We start from the raw sequence: 21471 nt of genomic DNA on the forward strand, positions 1-21471 counted from the left end.
CTTTTTTGTGTGTTCCCAGGTGTCAAAGCTAGCTCTCCTCTGGTCTCACACCTCCATCATATCACAGCAGCAACAATCCCTGGTGAATCCCTGTAGGGCTTTCATACTGACCATGCCACCTTGTAGTGGCACAGGTTTGGACATTTCTTGAGAGACATGTCTTTGCCTTGGCCTTTCTATGGGATTTTTATTATTATAGGCTCTGGTCTTCCACTATAGGGAAGTTGCTCAGTTGTTCCTAAGGGACCAAAAAGCTAATTGCAGCCTGGATACAATTGCCCAATTCCAACGGAGTCCAATTAGAATTTATATAGCCCCATGGCTCGCCGATGCAGAGTTCCGGCCCCACCTGGTGGTGGCGGTCAGCCTGGGCCTTGTACGCATCCTTGGCCTGGTGCAGTTGCTCCATCAATAGTTGGTGCTGAGACTGGAGCTCCTGGAGCCAATCTGTCATCGTGGGGACTGCAGATGCTTGCAGCACATCCGGGAACAAACGCGGATGGTAACCATAAGTGGCCTGGAACAGGGTCTGCTGGGTGGAGGCGTTTGACGTATTGTTGTAAGCGAACTCCTCCAATGGCAAGTGGTCGACCCAGTCTAGAGGTACTCCATGTTCCGGTGGTCGGTTCTCACATCCACCAGGTGTCTTGCCCCCTCAAGATGATGGCTCCAGACCTCAAAGGCCACCTTGATGGCCAGTAGTTCCCACTCCCACACGGTATAGTTACACTCTGCCAGAAGAAGCTGGCAGGAATAGTAGGCGCAGAGTAACAGCAGCGCATCAGGACGGTGCTGCTGGGGCAAGACGGCACTGAGAGCCGTACTGGAGGCGTCGGTCTCCACCATGAAGGGACAAGAGGGATTAGGATGAGATTTCACCCCTCCCATATCCAAGAATCTGCTGATGTTCTCTGCTGATTCTCCAGAGAGGAGGGGCGGTTTCTGCTCTCTACTTATTCCGCTCCAGCCTAACATCAAAGTGTCAGTCAGTATCGGAGAGAGAGAGAGACTGAGTGTTAGAGAGAGATCGTGTGTATAGATAAGGTTGCTGCTAAGAGCAGTTGTAGACAAAATGGGCCAGGGATTTTTGTCATAATATACAATTTGAGGATTGGGAAAAATTATGGAAAGAAAACTTAAAATTCACTGCATGTATGGCGTTAAAGGAAAATGTGATGAAAATGTTCTATAGATGGTATATAACACCAGTAAAATTGGCAAAAATATTTAAGATGTCTAATAAGTGTTGGAAATGTAAAGAAAAAGAAGGAACGTTTTACCATATGTGGTGGGATTGTAAGAAAGTTAAAAGTTTCTGGGAGATGATATATAACGAGTTGAAATAGATGTTAAAGTATACATTTGTAAAGAAACCAGAAGCTTTTCTTTTAGGGATTACAGGAAACGAGATAAGAAGAAAAGACTGCAAACTCTTTCAATATGCTGTTACAGTTGCAAGGATTCTACTGGTCCAGAAATGGAAACGAGGAAATACCGACGATAGAAGATTGGAGATTGAAACTGACAGACTATGCAGAATTGGACAAGCTAACTGGGAAAATCAGATACCTTAAAGACCAAAAGTTCATCAAAGACTAGAAGAAATTTGTAGAATATCTGAAAAATATATGCGATGTGCAAACAACGTTAGTGGGATTTAAAGAAGCATTGTGAAATTTAAGAGGTATTGTCAAAAACAATAGATGTGGGAGGGAAGACTAAAGACAATACTAAAGGAGAAGGAATGCGTAATTAAGAGGTACAGATGGATGATTGTCAGAGAAGCTGAAGGAAGTCCAAAAAGAAAGAATTTGTTTGTTAAAATTTGGACAAAATTGTATATTTGTGTTGTAAAACAATAAAAATTATAAAGAGCAGCTGTAGACACTCAGTGAAGTTCAGCATTTTCATTTAGACCTCATTTAGCTCTGTATATAGTTGTGTATTATAGTTGTAGATAGAATAAAGAAGATATTCTACAGAGCTGCTCTCCGAGTCGTTTATGCTCTGCTATACTCTGCTGTGCAACGACTGTCTTCTAGAAGTGAATCCGGTGCTCACAACTCTAAGCTGTGAGTCCACAGCACTTTGACCAGTTCCTGTGCAGAAGGTGGTCTCTGGAAGTGCTACCCCAGCTCGCCTGGCCCAGTCGGGGCTGAAGTGGATGAGTCCAGTTGGTGGCACTGGCTCAAGGACGATGCTGACATAGAATGCTGTAAAAGCGGTGCCCTCTGGAGGCAGGCTTTCAACCCCTGAAACGCCACCTCTGCCTCCTTGTCCCAAGAGAATGGTGTCTTGGGGCACAGCCGTCGGGTTAGCGGGATGGCGGGATGAGCATAGTCCACAATGAAGGTCCAGTAATAGTTGGCGAACCCCAGGAACCGCTGTAGGTACTTGCGGTTCTGGGGTGCTGCCCATTCCCAAACTGCTGTCACCTTTCCAGGATCCATCTGCACCCCATCAGGGGAGAGCTGGTGACCAAGGAAGTCCACTGACCGCTGGTGGAACTTTCACTTGCTGAGCTTAGCATACAGGCGTTGCTCCCGCAAGTGCTGCAACATGGACCAGACATGACCCTAGTGGCGAGCTGGGTCATGGGAGTAAATCAAAATGTCATCTAGGTACACCACCACGTACTTGTCTAGCAAGTCCTGGAACACATGGTTGATGTACCGTTGGAACAGGGAAGGCGCATTGCACAACCCGAAAGGAATTACCAGGTATTTGAACTGACCATACCGGGTACGAAATGCTGTCTTCCACTCATCCCCGGCTTGGATCCGAATCAAATTGTGCCCCCCCCGAAGGTCCATCTTATTTATGGCCTGGTAATCATGGCAGGGAGAAAGCTCCCTACACTTCTTAACAAAGAGAACTGGAGCAGCAGTGGGTGTGGTAGAGGGCTGAATGAACCCGCGCTCCAGGTTCTTGCGAAGGAAGTCCTGCAAGGCTTAGTGCTCTGGCTCCATAAGAGAGTATAGGCAGCTCACAGGCAGGGGCACCCCGGGCTGGAGGTCTATGCCACAGTCGAAAGACCAATGAGGCGGCAGCTGGTCTGCCCCCTGTTCCTCAAACACTTCTTGGTAGTCCTGGTAAAAAGCGGGGAGTGTTTACGCAGCTTCCCCTGTGGGGGCAGCTGCTAGCATCTCGGACCGAGCATGGGGACACGGGTCTGGGAAGCGCACAGTCTGATTGACCCAGTCGATCTGAACATTGTGAGAGGAACAGCCATTTTAGATCTGGTCCTAACCAATGTTGATGACCTGGTTAGTGGGGTAGAAGTGGAAGGATCATTAGGCACGAGTGATCATGCTCTTCTGAAGTTTACTATACGGCGGAAAGGAGCAGCCAAGCATACTAGGATTCAATTTCTTGACTTTAAGAAAGCCGACTTCATAAAACTTAGGGAAGTGCTGGGTGAGATCCCATGGACAGTAATACTAAAAGGAAAGGGAGTTCATGATGGCTGGGAGTTTGTTAAGAGGGAGATAGTAAAAGCACAACTTCAGGCAATACCAATGAGATGGAAACATGGAAGGTGCCTAAAGAAGCCAGGGTGGCTATCTAAAGAACTTTTAACTGAGTTAAGATTAAAAAAGGATGTGTACAAAAAATGAAAAAGGGGGGAAACCACCAAAGAGGAATTCAAACAAATAGCCAGCACGTGTAGACACAAAGTCAGAAAAGCTAAAGCACAGAATGAACTCAGGCTTGCTAGAGAGGTTAAAAGCAACAAAAAAGGCTTTTATGGGTATGTTTGTAGCAAAAGGAAGAAGAAAGAAACAGTGGGGTCACTTAGAGGAGAAGATGGTGAAATGCAAACAGGGGACACAGAAAGGGCTGAACTCCTCAATGCCTTCTTTGCCTCAGTCTTCTCCAATAAAGAAAACAATGCCCGACCTGAAGAATTTGGAGCAAATGATTCAGCAGAGGAAACACAGCCCAGAATAACTAAGGAGATAGTACAAGAATACTTGGCTAGTTTAGATGTATTCAAGTCTCCAGGGCCAGATGAATTGCATCCAAGAGTATTAAAAGAACTGGCAGATGTGATCTTAGAACCACTGGCAGTCATCTTTGAGAATTCCTGGAGAACAGGCGAAGTTCCGGCAGACTGGAGGAGGGCAAATGTTGTCCCTATTTTCAAAAAGGGGAAAAGAGGGGACCCAAATAATTACCGCCCAGTCAGTCTGACATCAATACCAGGGAAGATTCTGGAGCACATCATTAAGCAAACAGTCTGTGAGCACCTAGAAAGGAATGCTGTGATCACCAATAGTCAGCATGGATTTCTGAAAAATAAGTCATGTCAGACTAACCTGATCTTGTTTTTTGACAGAATTACAAGCCTGGTAGATGAAGGGAACGCAGTGGATGTAGCCTACCTTGATTTCAGCAAGGCATTTGACAAGGTGCTCCATGATATTCTTGTAAAGAAGCTGGTAAAATGCGGACTTGACTATGCTACCACTCAGTGGATTTGTAACTGGCTGACTGACCGAACCCAAAGGGTGCTCATCAATGGTTCCTCTTCATCCTGGAGAAGAGTGACTAGTGGGGTGCCACAGGGTTCTGTCTTGGGCCCGGTCTTATTCAACATCTTTATCAACGATTTGGATGATGGACTCAAGGGCATCCTGATCAAATTTTGCAGATGACACCAAACTGGGAGGGGTGGCTAACACCCCAGAGGACAGGATCACACTTCAAAACGACCTTGACAGATTAGAGAACTGGGCCAAACCAAACAAGATGAATTTTAACAGGGAGAAATGTAAAGTATTGCACTTGGGCAAAAAAAAATATGAGAGGCACAAATACAAGATGGGGGACACCTGGCTTGAGAGCAGTACATGTGAAAAGGATCTAGGAGTCTTGGTTGACCACAAACTTGACATGAGCCAACAGTGTGACGCAGCAACTAAAAAAGCCTATGCAATTCTGGGCTGCATCAATAGGAGTATAGCATCTAGATCAAGGGAAGTAATAGTGCCACTGTATTCTGCTCTGGTCAGACCTCACCTGGAGTACTGTGTCCAGTTCTGGGCACCACAGTTCAAGAAGGACACTGACAAACTGGAACGTGTCCAGAGGAGGGCAACCAAAATGGTCAAAGGCCTGGAAACGATGCCTTATGAGGAACGGCTAAGGGAGCTGGGCATGTTTAGCCTGGAGAAGAGGAGGTTAAGGGATGATATGATAGCCATGTTCAAATATATAAAAGGATGTAACTTAGAGGAGGGAGAAAGGTTGTTTTCTGCTGCTCCAGAGAAGCGGACACGGAGCAATGGTTCCAAACTACAAGAAAAAAGATTCCACCTAAACATTAGGAAGAACTTCCTGACAGTAAGAGCTGTTTGACAGTGGAATTTGCTGCCAAGGATTGTGGTGGAGTCTCCTTCTTTGGAGGTCTTTAAGCAGAGGCTTGACAACCATATGTCAGGAGTGCTCTGATGGTGTTTCCTGCTTGGCAGGGGGTTGGACTCGATGGCCCTTGTGGTCTCTTCCAACTCTATGATTCTAGGATTCTAGGATTCTAGGATTCCAGCCAGTCCATCCCGAGCACCAGGGGAAACTGGGGCATGCTGGAAATGTCCAAGGTGCGGACCTCCCGGTGCTGCTGCTGACACAGGACCAAGGGCTGAGTCACCTGAGTAACAGCCCCCGAGTGCAGGAGCCGTCCGTCAATTGCCTCCACCTGTGCTGGTTCTGGCTTGTCCTGGAGTGGCAGCTGATGATGGGCGGCGAAGGCAGAGTCCATATAGGAGCGGGTTGCCCCTGAATCTACCAGAGTGTGGGTTAGAATCCAGGGCCCGCCAGGGGGATATAGACGCACCAGAACTATGAGGTGTTGCAATTCCACCGGTGAGGGCCCATCATGCGATGTCTGGGACCCCAGGTAGCCTGGGCCATCGGCTACTGGGGTTGGCCATTTCCCTGTGGCCAGCGTTTTCTCAGGACAGGATTGGGCATAGTGTCCACTCCTGCTGCAGTAGAGACACAGGTTGCCCTCCAGACGCCGAGTCTTCTCCGAGGGGGAGAGGCGAGGCCACACTGCCCCTCGCTGCATTGGCTCCTCCAGCGACTTGGCTGTGGCCGTGGAACTGCTGGGAAGGACCGGAGCCGGGAGTGCTTGCGGCCCTGAGCCTGGTGACGGTCCTCCAACTGATCGTCTATCTGCAGTCTCCGTTGAATGAGGATGTCCAGCGTGGTGGGGCGATCCATCATGGCCAGCTGGTCCAGTATCTCATCCGAAAGCCCCTCGAGATACTGGTCCTGAAGGTTGCAGTCATTCCAGAACAAGTCCCGTGCCAACAACCGAAATTCTGTGGTGTAGGCGGCCACTGTGGACTTGTCCTGTTTCAGCCGCAGAATCGCCCGACTGGGTTGACTCCCCTTCTGAGGGTTGCCGAATGCAGTTTCCAGATGGTTGCAAAACCCTGTATAGTCTGTCAGCAAGGGAGAGTTGGCGGATCAGCGGCAATGCCCACTTGGCTGCCCGGTCCTTCAGCAAGCTGATCAGGTAGTGCACCTTGGTGCGGTCATCGGGGAAATTCTGGGCTCGCCCCTGAATATACAGCTTGGCCTGGGCAAGAAACATTGGAAAGCTGGCCGGGGACCCATTGAATTTCTTTGGCAGGGCCACTGGGTACTTGCCAGAAGCTGGGGCGTCGGCACCAGGAGCTGGTAAGGCGTCCAAACGCTGCTGAAGCGCTGTAGCTGCATTGCTTAGCTGCTGAACGGTGTGGGTCAAGACCTGGTTTTCCTGAGCCAATGCCACCAGCACAGCCGCCTGGTCAGCCATGGCTTCTGGTTCCTCCCAAACGCACCCCAACAAAGGAGGAGTGCGGGTGTGGCGGGACAAACTGTGCTGGTCCCCTGGGTTACCCGAGAGGCTAGATCCAAGTCCGGTCCGTGGTCAAAGGTGCAACATGGAGACAGTCCGTAGTAGCTGAAGCTGGGTGCAGGGCAGGGAGTTGGGTGAAGTCAGGAACAGGCTTGCAAGCAGGGAGCCAGGACGGGTCAGAAGCTCAGGCAGGAACTAGCAACCAACAATGTTGCTGGCCGGCTTTTATCTGCCCTGAGGCATAGGGCGGCCCCGATCCTCTGGTGACTCTCCTCTCTAACCCTGACCCTCTGCAGCTCAGGAGAGGCTGAAGGGTTACCAGGCCCAGAGGCAACCTCAGCTTTCTCTGACGGGGCTGAGAGTGGAGTACCTGCAGGCAATGGGTCACAGGTGTGGACCCTTCAGGCTCATGCCCCAGCCCCGGCTCAGCTGGTTCTGGAGCCGGGGTCTCCTGTGCAGGCTGGGATTCCTCAGGTTCAGCATCCAAGTCCGAATCCCAGGCCATCACACCTTGTCAACAATGTGGAACTGTAGTAGTCCCCAATTTGGACTTTATGAACATATGTGGAACAGAAATGTGCAGACATTTGGTCTTTATGAATGAACTGATTTATTGGGACTTCCGTCTATATTAGTGCACCCCTGGGGGACAGATGTGCAAGGACATGGGGAGAGGTGAGTCCGTCCCTGAGCACCTGGCAAGGCTATTCCAAGAGTTTTCTCCTGGATTCCAAATACTACTACAGGGGAGTGACATCCCAAGCTTTGGCGGTCAATCCTGGCCTCCTTCAACCAGATTGTGGCTCCCCAGGCCAGGGGTAGGCAAACGAAGGCCTGGGGGCTGGATGTGGCCCAATCGTCTTCTCAATCCAGCCCACCGACGATTCGCGAATCAGTGTGTTTTTAGATGAGTAGAATGTGTCCTTTTATTTAAAATGCCTCTCTGGGTTATTTGTGGGGTATAGGAATTGGTTCATCCCCCCAGAAAATATATAGTCTGGCCCCCCACATGGTCTGTGTTAAGTTGTGGGCGAACATATCAGACGACACAGCGATTCTTCAAACAGCTCTTGTTTATTCAAAAGGCCAGAACTGAGGAGCTCAGTCAGCCTGCTTATATAGAGCTCCAGAACAGCGTAACTGTTGCAACTTTTCTAAAACTATCCAATCACTGAACGTCACTTTTCGATCCTTCATTTGCATACAAACTATCCAATCACTGAACGTCACTTCCTATCCTTCATTTGCATAACTATCTACAGTATCCCCCTGCTGGCCCAGGGTGAGAACTTCAGTACATAACCCCCCCTCTCCCCACCGAGATAAGGCGTTAGTTACAATCGTAATGGTTTCCTTATATACAGCACTACACGGAATGGTTCAATTAGGCACAAAAGCATATCGGTTACATTTCCCATACTTAGACCAAAAGTGATACATGTCCAACAACATAGTCCTTTAAATAAGTTGGGTGCTTGGAAGCTCTGCCAGACCGCCGGGGACTGGTAGCCAAGTCCGGGGGGGGGGTCACCCAATTCTTGCTGAGGCTGTGGTGCGACCCTAGGTGGCGTTGAAACCAAGTCCCCTGGATCTGCTGCTGTGGATGGAACCTCCGCAAGTGGAGTTGGCGGAATGTCAGGCACGGCAGTGGTCTGAGTCTGTGGTAACTCTGGCAGTCCCTCTGAAGTGGCTTGGTTCGGCTCCACACTGGCAGTTTGCGAGAGAGGTGTAGGTGGAACCTCACCATCTGTAAGTGTCTCTTCCGGAGCCATGAGCGCAGTTGGGGGCACCACGGTAGTCAAGTTCAAGTTCAAGTTCTTTATTACGGTCATAGACCAGCATAAGCAAAACATCTAAATAAGTAGCATAACAGTATGAATCTAAGTGAATAATTATTAAATAAATAAGAGCAAGAACCAAACATATACATAGAATACTTAATTAGGCATAGATAATGGGTGAGTAAAAATTTATAAGAAAAATTAAAAGATCGGTTAACACAGCAATATGAGGTGGGCTTCAGAAGTCCAGGTTTACCAAGTTTACCAAGTTTTGTTGCGGCAAAAGCCAGCGACACCAAACATCACAAGGTCAAACAAAAAGGAGATCCACAAGAACATCAAGAAGAAGAAGAAAAAAGATTACACAAGGGAACTTCGCTATGTGCCATTCAACAGCAGAAATCTACGCTTCCTGATTGCTAAAGCGCAAAATTTGGCCACCTCATATGATATTGAGCCCGAGGAATCTTCCAGAAGGTATTTTCTTAGAATTTTGGGGGAGGATTCCAAATAATGCCGTAGGGGTACGAATTTTGACAAAAGCGGCAAGATAAGTCGAGCTCGCTCTTCACTATAAAATCTGCAGGACAGAAGGATGTGTGTCACAGATTCTACCCTATCAGACATACAGGGGCAGAGACGTGCATGCATCGGTACCCGCGTGAATTTGCCGTACAGCACTGCTGAGGGCATTGTCTCAAAGCGGGCTCTGGAGAAAGCCCATCTATAAGCTTCGTTAGTGATGTTAGTTAAATAAGGGGCAGCTGCAAAGTTAGGCCAAGCTTTTAAACATCTATATGTCTCCGGGAGTAGGGCGTCTTCTTGTTGTAATTCGACATCGTAAAGTCTCTGAGTGATAATTGCCTTTGCCTTGTTCTGAGTTCCAAGAAAGAGATTTTCAGGGTTTAGGCCAATTTGTTTGATCTTGTTAGTTATTTGCATAAGCCAAGGAGGATAGGGAACTGCGGCCAGGAAGCAAGGTAACAGTCCCTTAGGATTGTAATGGATTTTCAGCCAGAGGGATATTGCTTGCTCCCAGACTTTTAATTCCACTCTGGGTAGTCCTGCCTCTTGCCTTAAGACTGCATTAGGTGTACACTTTGGGGTGGCAAATAGTGATCTTAAGAATTTTGATTGTACTGTTTCAAGGGTCTTAAGGTTGACAGAGGGGCTAATTTGAGTGCCATATAGGAGTTGGGCTAAAGATTTTGCCTGAAAAACTTTTAGGGCCATCGGTAGAAAGCCAGCTCCTTTCCTTCTGAATAATCTAAGGATGGCATTTGCACTTCTTCCTGCTGATATAGCTGATGTGGTCAGGTGTGTTGACAATTTGGCATTGTAAGAGAAAGTAATGCCTAAGTATTGGAAGGTCTTAGTCTGTTCAATGGCGTTTCCCTTTACGCTCCAATTATCTTTCCTGAAGGAGCGGTTAAAATGTACAATTTTGGTTTTGGCAAAGTTAATTGTTAACAGTTCAGTGTTACATTGGTCACTAAACTTTCCTAAGGCACGTTTCAGACCCACTTTGGTTTGAGAGAGAAGAACAGCGTCATCCGCATACATTAAAACTGGTACTTTTCTGCCGTTAGAGAACACGGGGGGGTGGGTTTCGATTTCACGGCAGCATGTGACCAGGGAGTTAACATAGATGTTAAATAAAAATGGGGCTAATAGGCATCCTTGTCTAACTCCTCTTTGGACTGGGATTTCTCTAGAGAGTCTGCCGTCCTGTGCAAGTCTTATCTGGAGGGTGTTGTTCTCATGAAGCTTAATCATCAGAAGTAGTAACCTTCTGTTAATACCCATATTGGCCAATTTGGCCCAGAGCCTACCCCTGGATACAGAATCAAATGCTGCCTTTAGGTCCACAAAGGCTGCATACAGTGACTTTTTCCAATGTTTCACATACTTATAGACAAAATAATCTAACACTAAGCAGTGATCAATAGTGGAACGTCCAGATGTAAACCCTGCTTGTTCAATTTCTAGTAAATCATTATGATCTAACCATTCACATAATTTTAGGCATAGATGTTTTGTATAAAGTTTGCAGATCACATTCAGAAGACTAATTGGTCTATAATTAGATGGATCAGAGGGGTTACCCTTTTTAAATATAGGCACAATTATAGCCAGTCCCCAATCTTTAGGGATTTCAGTTGTCTTATCTATATATGAAAATAGATTTGCAAGAACCGGGGCCCACCAGTTTATTTGCGCTTTCAGAAGTTCAGCAACAATGAAATCACTTCCTGGGGCTTTGCCAGATTTCATTTGTAGAATTAACGAAGTGATTTCAGTTTCAGATGTTGGGGGCCATGATGTATCATTGTCTAAGGGGATGTTAAGCAGCGCAGAAGGTCGATGTTCTCTAAACAGCACTTTATAGTGCTCTTCCCATGAGTTTGCAGGGATTATTGTGCCCTCGTTAGGAGCTTTGGTTTGGCTGGAAATAATTTTCCAGAAGTTGGTATTGTCTTTTTCTATTGACGCTTTTATGAGGGCCTGCCAGGTGAGAGAGTCTGCGGTTCTTTTTTTGGTTTTTAGTAACTCTTTGTAGTTCTTTTTTTTAAGTTGTAACTCTAATTTAGTGATAGGGTTAGGATTTTGCTGGAAGACCTTAAAGCATTCCCTGAGTATAAGTTTTGCCTGGATGCATTCGCGGTCAAACCATTTTTTGTTGGTAGGGGACGCATTGTGGCTAGATCTCCCGAGTCTTGACAATAGCGGTTGGAGTTTTCGGATTAATGTGTTATAATGGCCAATTGGGGAGGGCTCTTCAGTATCGTTGGAGGTCAGATCAGCCCAGAGGAGTTGACCTTCCATTGATTGTGTCCAAATGCTGAAATTGTTATTAACATAAGGGGACCATTTGATTCTGGATCTGCCTATTTGTTGTAGAACATTAGGATCAGAGGTCTGTGGGGTGAGCCCACATCTAGAGGGTTCCCAAAATTCAGTCCTTTTAAGATTTAGAGGGAGATGGTCACTTTCGGTTCTTATATCTACAGTGAATTCAATATATTCATCAAAGAGTTCTTGGGAGACAAGGATGTAGTCAATAACAGAATGCCTTAAGCCTGACCAATAAGTAAATTGGCCAGGACAGTCTCCCGAGGAGAGGCCGTTTAAAATAACAAGGTTTAATCTAAGTGCCATTAGAAAGAGACATGTACCAGCGAAATTGGTAACTGGGTCAAGTGAATGACGCCTGAATAGGGGCCAGTGTTCGTCATTAGCATTTAGGGGACCCATTCCACTTTCGTTGATTAGTTGTTCGTCTGAATGACCTAGCCTTGCATTAAAGTCCCCACCAATGATTAGGGAGGCAGAGGGAAACTTATTTGAGACAAGGAGAATGCAGTCTTCCAGTTCGTTCCAGATGTTTTTAAGATCAGTTTGTTTCATGAGTGGGGGAATATAAACATTGATGCATATGATCTTAAAGTGGGTAGAGAATATTTTCACAGCCAAAATCCATTTTTTATCGATTTTCAATTGGGTGGGGGAGGTTCCTAGATCTATCGATACGAAGGTGCTCAGACCACCCGCCGGTCTTCCGCCTTTGGGGCCAATTGAGGCACAGGAGTGGAAAGCAAAATAATTGTGTAGATCGAAAGGATTTTGCATCCAGGTTTCTTGGAGCAGGATGATCTTAAACTGTGATACGTAGCTTAGAACGTCTTTGTCCATTGTTTTCGATTGCCACCCAGCAACGTTCCAGGATAGTAATAGAGGTGAGAGTCATTTTGTCTCTTCAATAGCATCTAGGACTTTCCCGGAGTCGTGGAAGATGCAGCCATTGGGTGGTGAAGGCTCCGGTAATGTGGTTAGGGGCGCCACAGCGATTTCGGCGTGGATTTCAGTTGGGCAGAGTAGGGGGGGGTGTTCTGACGTGACCTGAGGAGATTCATATTCCATTTTTCGCTCCAAGTTAGGTGGAGTGTTTGCCTCTTTTATGGGCGCTAGGTCTTCAGGGTTGCGAAGATAGAGTAATAACTCATCTAGTCTGTCCGTTATCTCTGTTTGTTCGGCTTTTGGGAGATGGGAGAAGGAAACAAGTAACTCCTGCTCCATCGAATTCTCTAGATGAGTAGCCTTTGATAGGAGGGGCATGGGGGTCTCTGTCCAACTAATTAAGTCTGAGGGTGGAGAGGTAGAGCTCGTAGTAGGTGGGGTGCCCTCATTTTTAATTGCTTTCCTTTTAGCTGGAAGGTAGGGTATAAGAGGGCAAATCTTAGTGTTGATAAAAACTCTTGTAATAAAAATTCCAAAATTAGTCAGGGAGCTTCGTAGGGACATCATATAAGTTGGAAACTTTTTAGATTTGAAGGTGAGCAGTATCCTCTGCATGTGTGGCTTGCTGTAAATGTGGACAGTGGATTCTAGATCGATGGAAAGGGGATTTATGCCCAAGAGCTCAGCTAGATGCCTTCTTGCGACATGTATAGACGACCAGTTAACAACCTGACCTTTGAAGGGGAGGATAATTAAACAAAGTCTAGTGGCTTGTAGTGAAAGATTGTAGGAAGATGTGGTGTGTAGATCTTCCATAGTTTGTTCATTTTCAAATTTGCAGCCAGTCTGCGGAGTTGAGCGCAGTAGGGCAGGTACTCTGGGTGTTGGTTCGGCCCTATCCTCCGGTAAAACGTCTACGGGGCTGACATTAACTTTTGGGGATACAAAGGATATGATCTTCTCTAAAGAGCCTTTGATGTCTCTTATGTACTTAAAGATACAGTCCACGGTTTTAGCCACAAGGTCTAGCACCACGGTAGTGTCCAAATCCCCAACCCTGCGCCTAAGCTGGTCTATGTGCCAGCGCCACAAGCATCTGTCTTCGAGTGCCACCTGGTACGAGCGAGGTCCAGTGACTCCCACTACTGTGGCTGACACCCAAGGAATGTCCCCCACAAAGTTCCGGGCAAAGACCTGGTTTCCTGGAACAAATGATCGTGGCGCATTGGCACAGCCTGGGGGTTTGGCCACGGCAAAGTCCGGGTGCATCTGGTCGAGCAGGGACCTGAGGCGGCGGCCCATAAGCAGTTCGGCAGGACTCCGCCCTGTGGCTGCATGAGGGGTGATGTGTTGTATGAACAAGTATTCAGCGACCCGCTCGTTCCAGTCTCCCCGATCCAGGCACGCCAGTGCCTCTTTTGCCGAGCACACCATTCTCTCTGCTTGCCCGTTGCTGGATGGATGAAATGGTGCCGTTAGGGCATGGCGAATGCCTAGTCTCAAAAGATACAGCTCAAAAGTGCCTGACGTGAACTGTGGTCTGTTGTCGGAGACAAGGACATCAGGACACCCATGCGTCGCAAAGAGGCCTCGCAGCACCCGGATGACAGCCTCGGTAGTGGTGGAGGGCATCAGAGCCACCTCCAGCCATTTGGAATAGGCATCCACCACTACTATAAAGGTCCGGCCGTGAAAGGGGCCGGCCAGGTCGATGTGCACCCTTGACCAGGGTGTCTTGGGCGTCTCCCAGGTGTGTCCCTTAGCTGCCGGTGGTGCAGGCCTCGATTCTTGGCACGGTTGACAGGCGGAAACCCAGGCAGTGATGGCATTGTCCATGTTAGGCCACCAGACATTACACCGAGCCAACGCCTTCATTCTGACGATTCCTGGGTGGCCAACGTGCAGAGCCTACAGGACACGTTGTCTTTGGGGAATCACAACGCGGTCTCCCCACAGCAGACAGCCGCGATGAGCTGAGAGTTCATGTTGTCTGGTTGCGAAGGGCTGGAACTCTGATGCAAAAGGCCCTTGTGGCCACCCCCTCCACCCCCAGTTGAGCACACGGCTGATGGTGCGATCCTGGGCAGATGCAAAGGCCACAGTGGCAGCCGATACAGGCGCTGCCGGAAGATCCTCAATCAGGAGGAGCGATGAAGCAGGAGCCGGGTTTTCCACAAACGCTGGAAGAGGGCAACGGCTGAGGGCGTCGGCATGGCCCATCGATTTACCCGGGCAATGGACAAGCCGGTAGTGGTAGGCAGCCAGGAAAACAGTCCATCGCAGCATGCGTGGCGAGAGGACCGGTGGAGTTGGACGATCACCGGCGAGGAGGCCCAGGAGTGGCTTGTGGTCAGTGATGAGGTCAAAAGTCTTGCCATAGAGGTATTCATGGAACCTCTTCACTCCAGCCACAAGTGCCAGTGCCTCCTTGTCAAGCTGGCTGTAATTCCGTTGAGTCAGAGATAGCGTCCTGGAAAAGTAGGCGAGCAGTGCTTCTCTTCCATCTGGAAAACGGTGACTAAGGACAGCGCCGATACGAAAAGGTAAGGTGTTGCAGGCAAGGACCAGCAGCCTGGCTTCACTGTACTGTACCAGCACACTGTCCGATGAAAGGAGAGCCTTGACCGCTTTGAAGGCGGCCGTCTCCCGATGCCCCCAGGACCAAGGTGTCTTTGTGCTGAGGAGTCGGTGAAGAGGCTCAGCCACTGTGGCTTTGTGGGGCAGGAACATGTTATAAAAGTTCAGCAGCCCCAGGAACGCCTGCAACTCCGTCTTGTTCTTTGGGATGGGGGCCTGCTGGATAGCACGGATCTTGGATGTGGTCAGGTGAAGGCCAGAGGCGTCAATAAGATAGCCCAGGAACTCCACCTGTGGAATAGCGATCTGGCACTTCTCCCTCTTTACCTTGAGCCTGGCCTCCTGGAACCTGGTCAGCACGGCATGGAGGTGCTTGAACAGCTGCTGGTGTGAGTCTGTGGACACCAAGACGTCATCAAAATATGGTACCACGCCTGGAAGCCCTTGCAGGAGATGCTCCATAAGGCTTTGGAAGATGCCAGGAGCCACACTCACTCTGAACTGCAAATGGTGGCAACGGAATGCCCCTCGGTGGGTGACGATTGTCTGGGCTTCAATTGTGGCATCATCGACGGGCAGTTGTTGATAGGCTTGGGCAAGGTCCAGCTTAGCGAAGACCTTACCCTCACCCAGGGAATGCAGCAGGTGTTGGACAACAGGAACCGGATAAGCGTGCTCCCGAAGTGCCTTGTTGATTGTGCACTTGTAGTCAGCGCAGATTCTCACCAACCCATCTGGCTTGACAGGCGTGACGATGGGGGTTTCCCACTTGGCGTGGTCAACCGGCTCCAAAACTCCTTGGGCGATCAGCTTGTCCAGTTGTTCGTCCACCTTAGCCTTGAGAGCAAAGGGACCCCGGCGTGGCTTTAGCTTGATGGGGGCGACTTGTGGATCAAGGCTAAAGGAGATGGGCGTACCCGTATATTGCCCCAAAGTGCCTTCAAAAACCTCGGCAAAGTCTTTGACCAGACCCTCAGTCTCTGCGTTAGAGATGCAGTTGATGCCGGTGACTTCCAAGCTGAGGGCATCAAACCAGTCTAGCCCTAGGAGGCTTTAAAGTAAATCTCACCTTTAAAGTAAACCTCTAAGTAACTAAACCGAATTGACCCAAGCCTGCCTACCTCTGCCAACCTCAACTTCGCTCTTCAAGCCAAAAGACAACACTTCCCCGTCCCCGGGCGAACCGCCCTGGCCTTTCATTCGTAGAGCTGCCACAACACCTGTGGTGTTTACCTCAGCGCTGCGCGAGGAATGACTGAGCGGGCGGCGAGATGCTTTCAGCCTCGGACACTTGGCGGGTTCTGAAATGGCCACGCAGGCCAGATCCACGATGCCGACGGGCTGGATTCAGCCCACGTAACATAGATCGAGGACCCCTGGCCTACACTGACTGGCAGCTTCTCCCCAGAGTTTCAGGCAGGGATCTCGTCTAGCCCTTGCAGGAGATGTCAGGGGTTGACCATGGGACATTCTGCATGCCAAGCAGATGCTCTAGGGCTCCCCATATTTCCTTGCACTTTCAACGTTATGCTATTAGCAACCATGGAGATTCCACCTGCCTCTTTTGAAAGGAGAACATTCACCTGATCAATTATTATCATCATCATCATCATCATCATCATCATTATTATTATTATTTATACCCCACCCATCTGACTGGGTTCCCCAGCCACTCTGGGCGGCTTCCAACAAAATATTAAAATACAATAGTCCATCAAATATTAAAAGCTTCCCTAAACATAATAACAACAACCATCCATTTTCAGTCCACTGAATTAGCAATGCTCAGAGTCCAGCCAAGAGCCTCACCCCCAAAAGGAGATCTGGGCATGGGCCTAGCCGGCTCATGCATAAGAAATCCATAAGAAATAATAAAAATCTGAGAGAGGGCTGAGCTGGAGGGACTCGGCTTGGCAAGTGTTAAAGGGAAGTGAGCTGCCTTCCTAGAGAGGCCAGGAAGCAAGAGGGGGCAGGTCCTCCAGAGCCAAGGCCCCTCCCTCTCCAGTCCTGTCCTTGCTTTGGGGTCTCTCCTGCAAGGGCTGCCTCGCTGTCCCCTCCTGGGATCTGGTGAGTCTCCTCTCTCTCCCCCCCCCCAGAGGGTGCAGTGGGGAGACGGGGGGGGGTCCCAGGGCTGCAGCAGGGGAGGGTGCCTGGGGGGCCTGATTTGCTCCTGCAGGGGGGGGGGCAAGTCAGGGAGGAGGAGAGGGTCCTGCCAGGGAGGGGCCAGGTCTGCAATCCTCTCCTTCCTGGAGATCATAGGATCCCAATCTCATTTGGCCCTCCGCCTCCCCCCTCCCTTCAGAAAAGATCTCCCTTCTTTAAACAAAGGAGTCCCTGGGACTTTAACTCTGTGTGACATCGCTCAGTCTCATTGCACAACAGAGGAAACATGTGCAAATGGTTTTCCAAAGCTGGACGAGGAGGTGGACTAGCCCCCCCTCAAAAAAACTCACGGGGAGGGAGGGAGGAAGAAAGGAAAGGTGGGAGAGAAAGGCCAGGAATAAATAGAGGGTTCCCAGGCCATAGTCTGGCTGCTGCATTGCAAACCAGTTTGTGTTAAGCTATCTACTAGAACAAAAAAATCAAAAAATCAAGGGAGATGTCTTTGGCCCCGCCCACCTGGCCCTCAGGGGGTTGGCCAGATACATTCCTGGCCCTCAGAAGAGAGAAAAAGAGATCTCACCCTACGAATCTGTCTAGACAGTGGCAGAGATTGCAGAAAAGGAGACAGAAGCAAGGAGTGGAGGTGGGGTGAGGGTGGGGAGCAACTCCTGAGGACCCCCAGGTCAGGACCCCCACTAGAGCCAAGCATCCATTTATCACAAGATACAAATGACTCCCTTCTCAGTCGGTTCTGACTTCATGCATTGACTGGAAGGCAGCAGAAACCAGGTTGATTAATCTGACAGAAATCCCTTCCGTTGCCTCCACATTTTGCATTGCTAGAAGGCTAGAGACGTATTTCTTCTCCTCTTCCTCCTCCTCTTTCTTTTCAAAAAGATAGCGCATTGTCTAAGATGCGGTGCAGTCCAGCCCTGGTTCCCAGCAAGACTCATCCATGCTTCCTCAGGGAACCATTCCCCACCTTCAGTTGCCTCCAACAACATTTTGCATTGCAATCTTCTTTCTAGGAGAGCTTCCTCTCCTCCTCCTCCTCCTCCTCCTCCTCCTCCTTCAGAAAATAGCTCATGGTTTGCTTGCTAAGGGAAGCTTTTTCTTCCTCTGACCTGCAAATTCTGCTTTGCTTTGTAGGATTTCCTTGAGCTTTTCAGTACGACAGACAGAATTTGGCAGAAGACCAAAGGGTTCCTTCCGATCTCTCAGAGGCTTCCTGAGAGCACAGATGGATGAGCAAGACTTAGCTGGCCCTGGAACAGGAAGAGGCCATGTCAGCCAAACTGGGAGCAGTGGGGGGTTCTGGGGAAACCCAGTGCAGAAGATCCTGGGTGAGGAGGACACCCTCTGCTCAGAGGTGCAGAGCCAGCGGTTGAGGCAGTTCTGCTGCCAGGAGGCCAAAGGACCCCGAGAGGTTTGCAGCCGACTCTACCACCTTGACCATCAGTGGCTGAAGCCAGAAAGGCACACGAAAGCTGAGATGCTGGACCTGGTGATCTTGGAGCAGTTCCTGGCTGTCCTTCCCCTGGATATGGAGAGCTGGGTGAGGGACTGTGGAGCGGAGACCAGTTCCCAGGCGGTGGCCCTGGCCGAAGGTTTCCTCCTGAGTCAGGCAGAGGAGAGGAAGCAGGAACAGAGAAAGCAGGTGAGAGACTTTCCTCTGGATACTCCCAAGGGGCTCCAAACAGGACAGAGAACATCCCATAATGGTCTGCTGATGGCCCATCCTTTTTCTGGGAAAGCATCCATGGAATGAGATCTCACACCCTTCAAGTCTTTGTCATTCTCTTTCTAATATTTCTCACCATTCTGTGTTTTTAATCCGTGTTTCTTTTTCAGGGAAAGGATCTCTTTGCAGAAATGGGCCTGGATTCCTGTGAGGCAGAGAGGCCTCCGTTGGACACCAGAGAGAGGCCACTGGGTAAGGAGGAAGGTGGTTTTTCTCTGTCTGGTCTCATTCTGTTGGTTTTCCAACTCATCTGGGGGTTCTTTTCATCTTGCTTTGGGGGGAGACAGTTGGGAAGAAGGGTCCAGAGGAGGGGAGATGTATTTCTGCACAACAAACATATTAAATGGGCACAAACATCTAAATGCTCTCAGCAGGTGAGGCTTTCTCAAAGGCTCATCTGTAGTTAGAGATTCCGTTTCACCTGCGAGAGAAGCAGGCACTCCTGGCATCCTGCTTACCTTTTTTCTCTTGCAGGTGGCAGAAGGATGCCAGCAAGACCTCCTGATCCATCTTTTCATGGGGGCAGAAGGGAAGCAGTGGCTGTGGAACCAGATCAGGTCAGGGGAAGCTGCCTTGTGGGGACAGAGGCTGAGGGATGGAGCAGTATCTTGGACTGGTTGGGCACAGAGGAATGGTGGGAGGATGCAGCTGGGGAACCAGGAAGGGAAGATGGCTCAGAGCCGAAGGAGTGGAGGTGGAGGAAGGATGAGCGGTCAGAGGGGGAAGACGGAGAAGACGTAAAAGACTGGGAAGAGGAGGTGTCAGAAGCTGAAGGGGTAACAGGGCTTAGTGAGCTGGGAGACTCTGTGGCAGAATGCAGTGCAGAATCAGAGGCAGAAGAGGAAGGAGGCGACTGGGAGAGGAAGGTCGAGAGGCAGAGGTGAGTCAGGATAAGGAGGAGCCACCGGTGGCTCCCTCTCCTTTTGCCAGAAGCCACCCTCCCTGCTTATCTCTCAGAGCCAGGAGACCCCCTGCAGTGCAGGAATCTCTACTAGATAATCCAAGACCAAAAGAGGCTTATTTTATTTCTAGATTGATAACTGAATGCAAAAATTGGTTTCTAAGCAGTGGACAAATGAGAACAAATAGTGGCCTGAAAACACAAGGTGGACTACCACCTATTTGCACAAAGACGAATACCCATAATTAAAATGCAGAATAAAATAAGCATCCATAAATAAAATGTGCAGCAAAGCAATCCTATTGAAACAACACCGCAATTTACAGGAAGGAAACAACAGAGCATTGTGGAGCAGATCATATTTCTGCTGTCTCAGAGGAGGACATTTCCCTTTTTCTTTTAGGGTCCAGTGTGCTTTGAAGATGTCGCTGTTCGTTTCATGGATGAGGAGTGGGCGTTGCTGGATCCTGACCAGAGAGCTCTGTATAAGGACGTCATGGAGGAGAATCGTGGGATCGTGGCCTCTCTTGGTAAGGCTCCCTGTGGGATCCTCATATCTGCCTGGAAATACAAAAAATACCTCTATGTGACCAACCTCATATATTTTCACAGAGCTCAACAGAGCCCCCTATAACACCTGGGAACCTAACACCCCCACAATAAAGAGTAAATTACAGTTTTTTCTTTGAACAATCTTCTTCAAATTATTCTGGAAGGGGACTGTTCTTAAATCGAGGTACCACTGTAGTAATAATAATTTTTTTTTTATTTCTACCCTGCCCATCTGGCTGGGTTCCTCCAGTCATTCTGGGCGGCTTCCAACATATATAAACATGAAACATAAATAATTATAATTTGATCCCATATAAAAAGAACATTAACTTTATTTTTATTTTTTTACCAATCAATTTTAATTGTTTTCTTTACACAGTCATTTTACAATACATTAAATCACATATATACTTTTAGCTCTGCCGAGCTTGCGACTTCCCTCCTACCCTTCAGCAGGTATCCCTTATTTGCTCCAGTCGCGTATTTTAATTTCTAACCTTGTATCTGTCTTATACATTGTAGGAGTTATTTCAATCCTGCCAGGGTTTTTAAAATTTTTACAATTATCCTTTAAGTACACAGTACATTTACTCCAACTTTCCTGAAATCTCTGATCGTCCTGATCCTGAATCCTGCCAGTCAGTTTGGCTAATTCCGTGTAGTTCATCATTTTCGTCTGCTACTCCACACTGGTGGGAACTTATTGTAATTTCCAGTTTGGGGCCAATATGTTCCTTGCCGCAGCTGTGGCGTACATAAATAGCCTTTGGTCTGTTTTCTTAACCTCCTTCCCCTTCAAACCCAACAAAAAAGCTTCTAGTTTTTTGGGAAAGGTATATTTAAGTACTTTCTTAAGTTCATTATAGATCAACTCCCAAAAATTCTTGACTTTATCACAATCCACCACGTATGATAGAAGTCTCCATCCACCTTTTTACATTTCCAGCATTTCTTATCCCTCATCCTATACATTTTCGCCAGTTTTACTGGTGTCAGTGCCACCTATATATCATCTTCATTAAATTTTCTTTTAAAGCCGTACACGCCGTGAATTTCATACTTTTGTTCCGTAATCTTAGCCATGCATCCAGTTCAATAGTATGCCTAAAATCTATATCCCATTTTATCATTGGCTTCTTTCACCTCTTCAACTTTTGAAACCATTCTAATAACAAATCATATATCTTAGATAGTATTCTACCTCTGCCTTCCTCTAATTCTAACTGAAATC

At 48.3% G+C, this 21471-nt stretch overlaps 1 protein-coding gene and 1 long non-coding RNA gene across 2 annotated transcripts in view; one reads left to right on the top strand and one right to left on the bottom strand.

Moving 5' to 3' along the window:
• Nucleotides 1-21471, top strand: part of LOC309369114 (uncharacterized protein) — a 71639-nt gene that overhangs the window by 39690 nt on the left and 10478 nt on the right. The window contains exons 2-5 of the mRNA XM_081909801.1: nucleotides 18196-18703; nucleotides 18898-18979; nucleotides 19262-19344; nucleotides 20092-20218. Of these exons, the coding sequence (XP_081765927.1) occupies nucleotides 18287-18703; nucleotides 18898-18979; nucleotides 19262-19344; nucleotides 20092-20218 (709 nt within the window). The 5' untranslated portion in view covers nucleotides 18196-18286. The remainder of the gene's footprint in view (nucleotides 1-18195; nucleotides 18704-18897; nucleotides 18980-19261; nucleotides 19345-20091; nucleotides 20219-21471) is intronic.
• Nucleotides 1-21471, bottom strand: part of LOC309369378 — a 49089-nt gene that overhangs the window by 8680 nt on the left and 18938 nt on the right. The window lies entirely within an intron of this gene.

This window comes from Podarcis melisellensis (assembly GCF_964234715.1).
Source record: "Podarcis melisellensis genome assembly, chromosome: 4".
In the NCBI taxonomy this organism is placed as follows: domain Eukaryota; kingdom Metazoa; phylum Chordata; class Lepidosauria; order Squamata; family Lacertidae; genus Podarcis; species Podarcis melisellensis.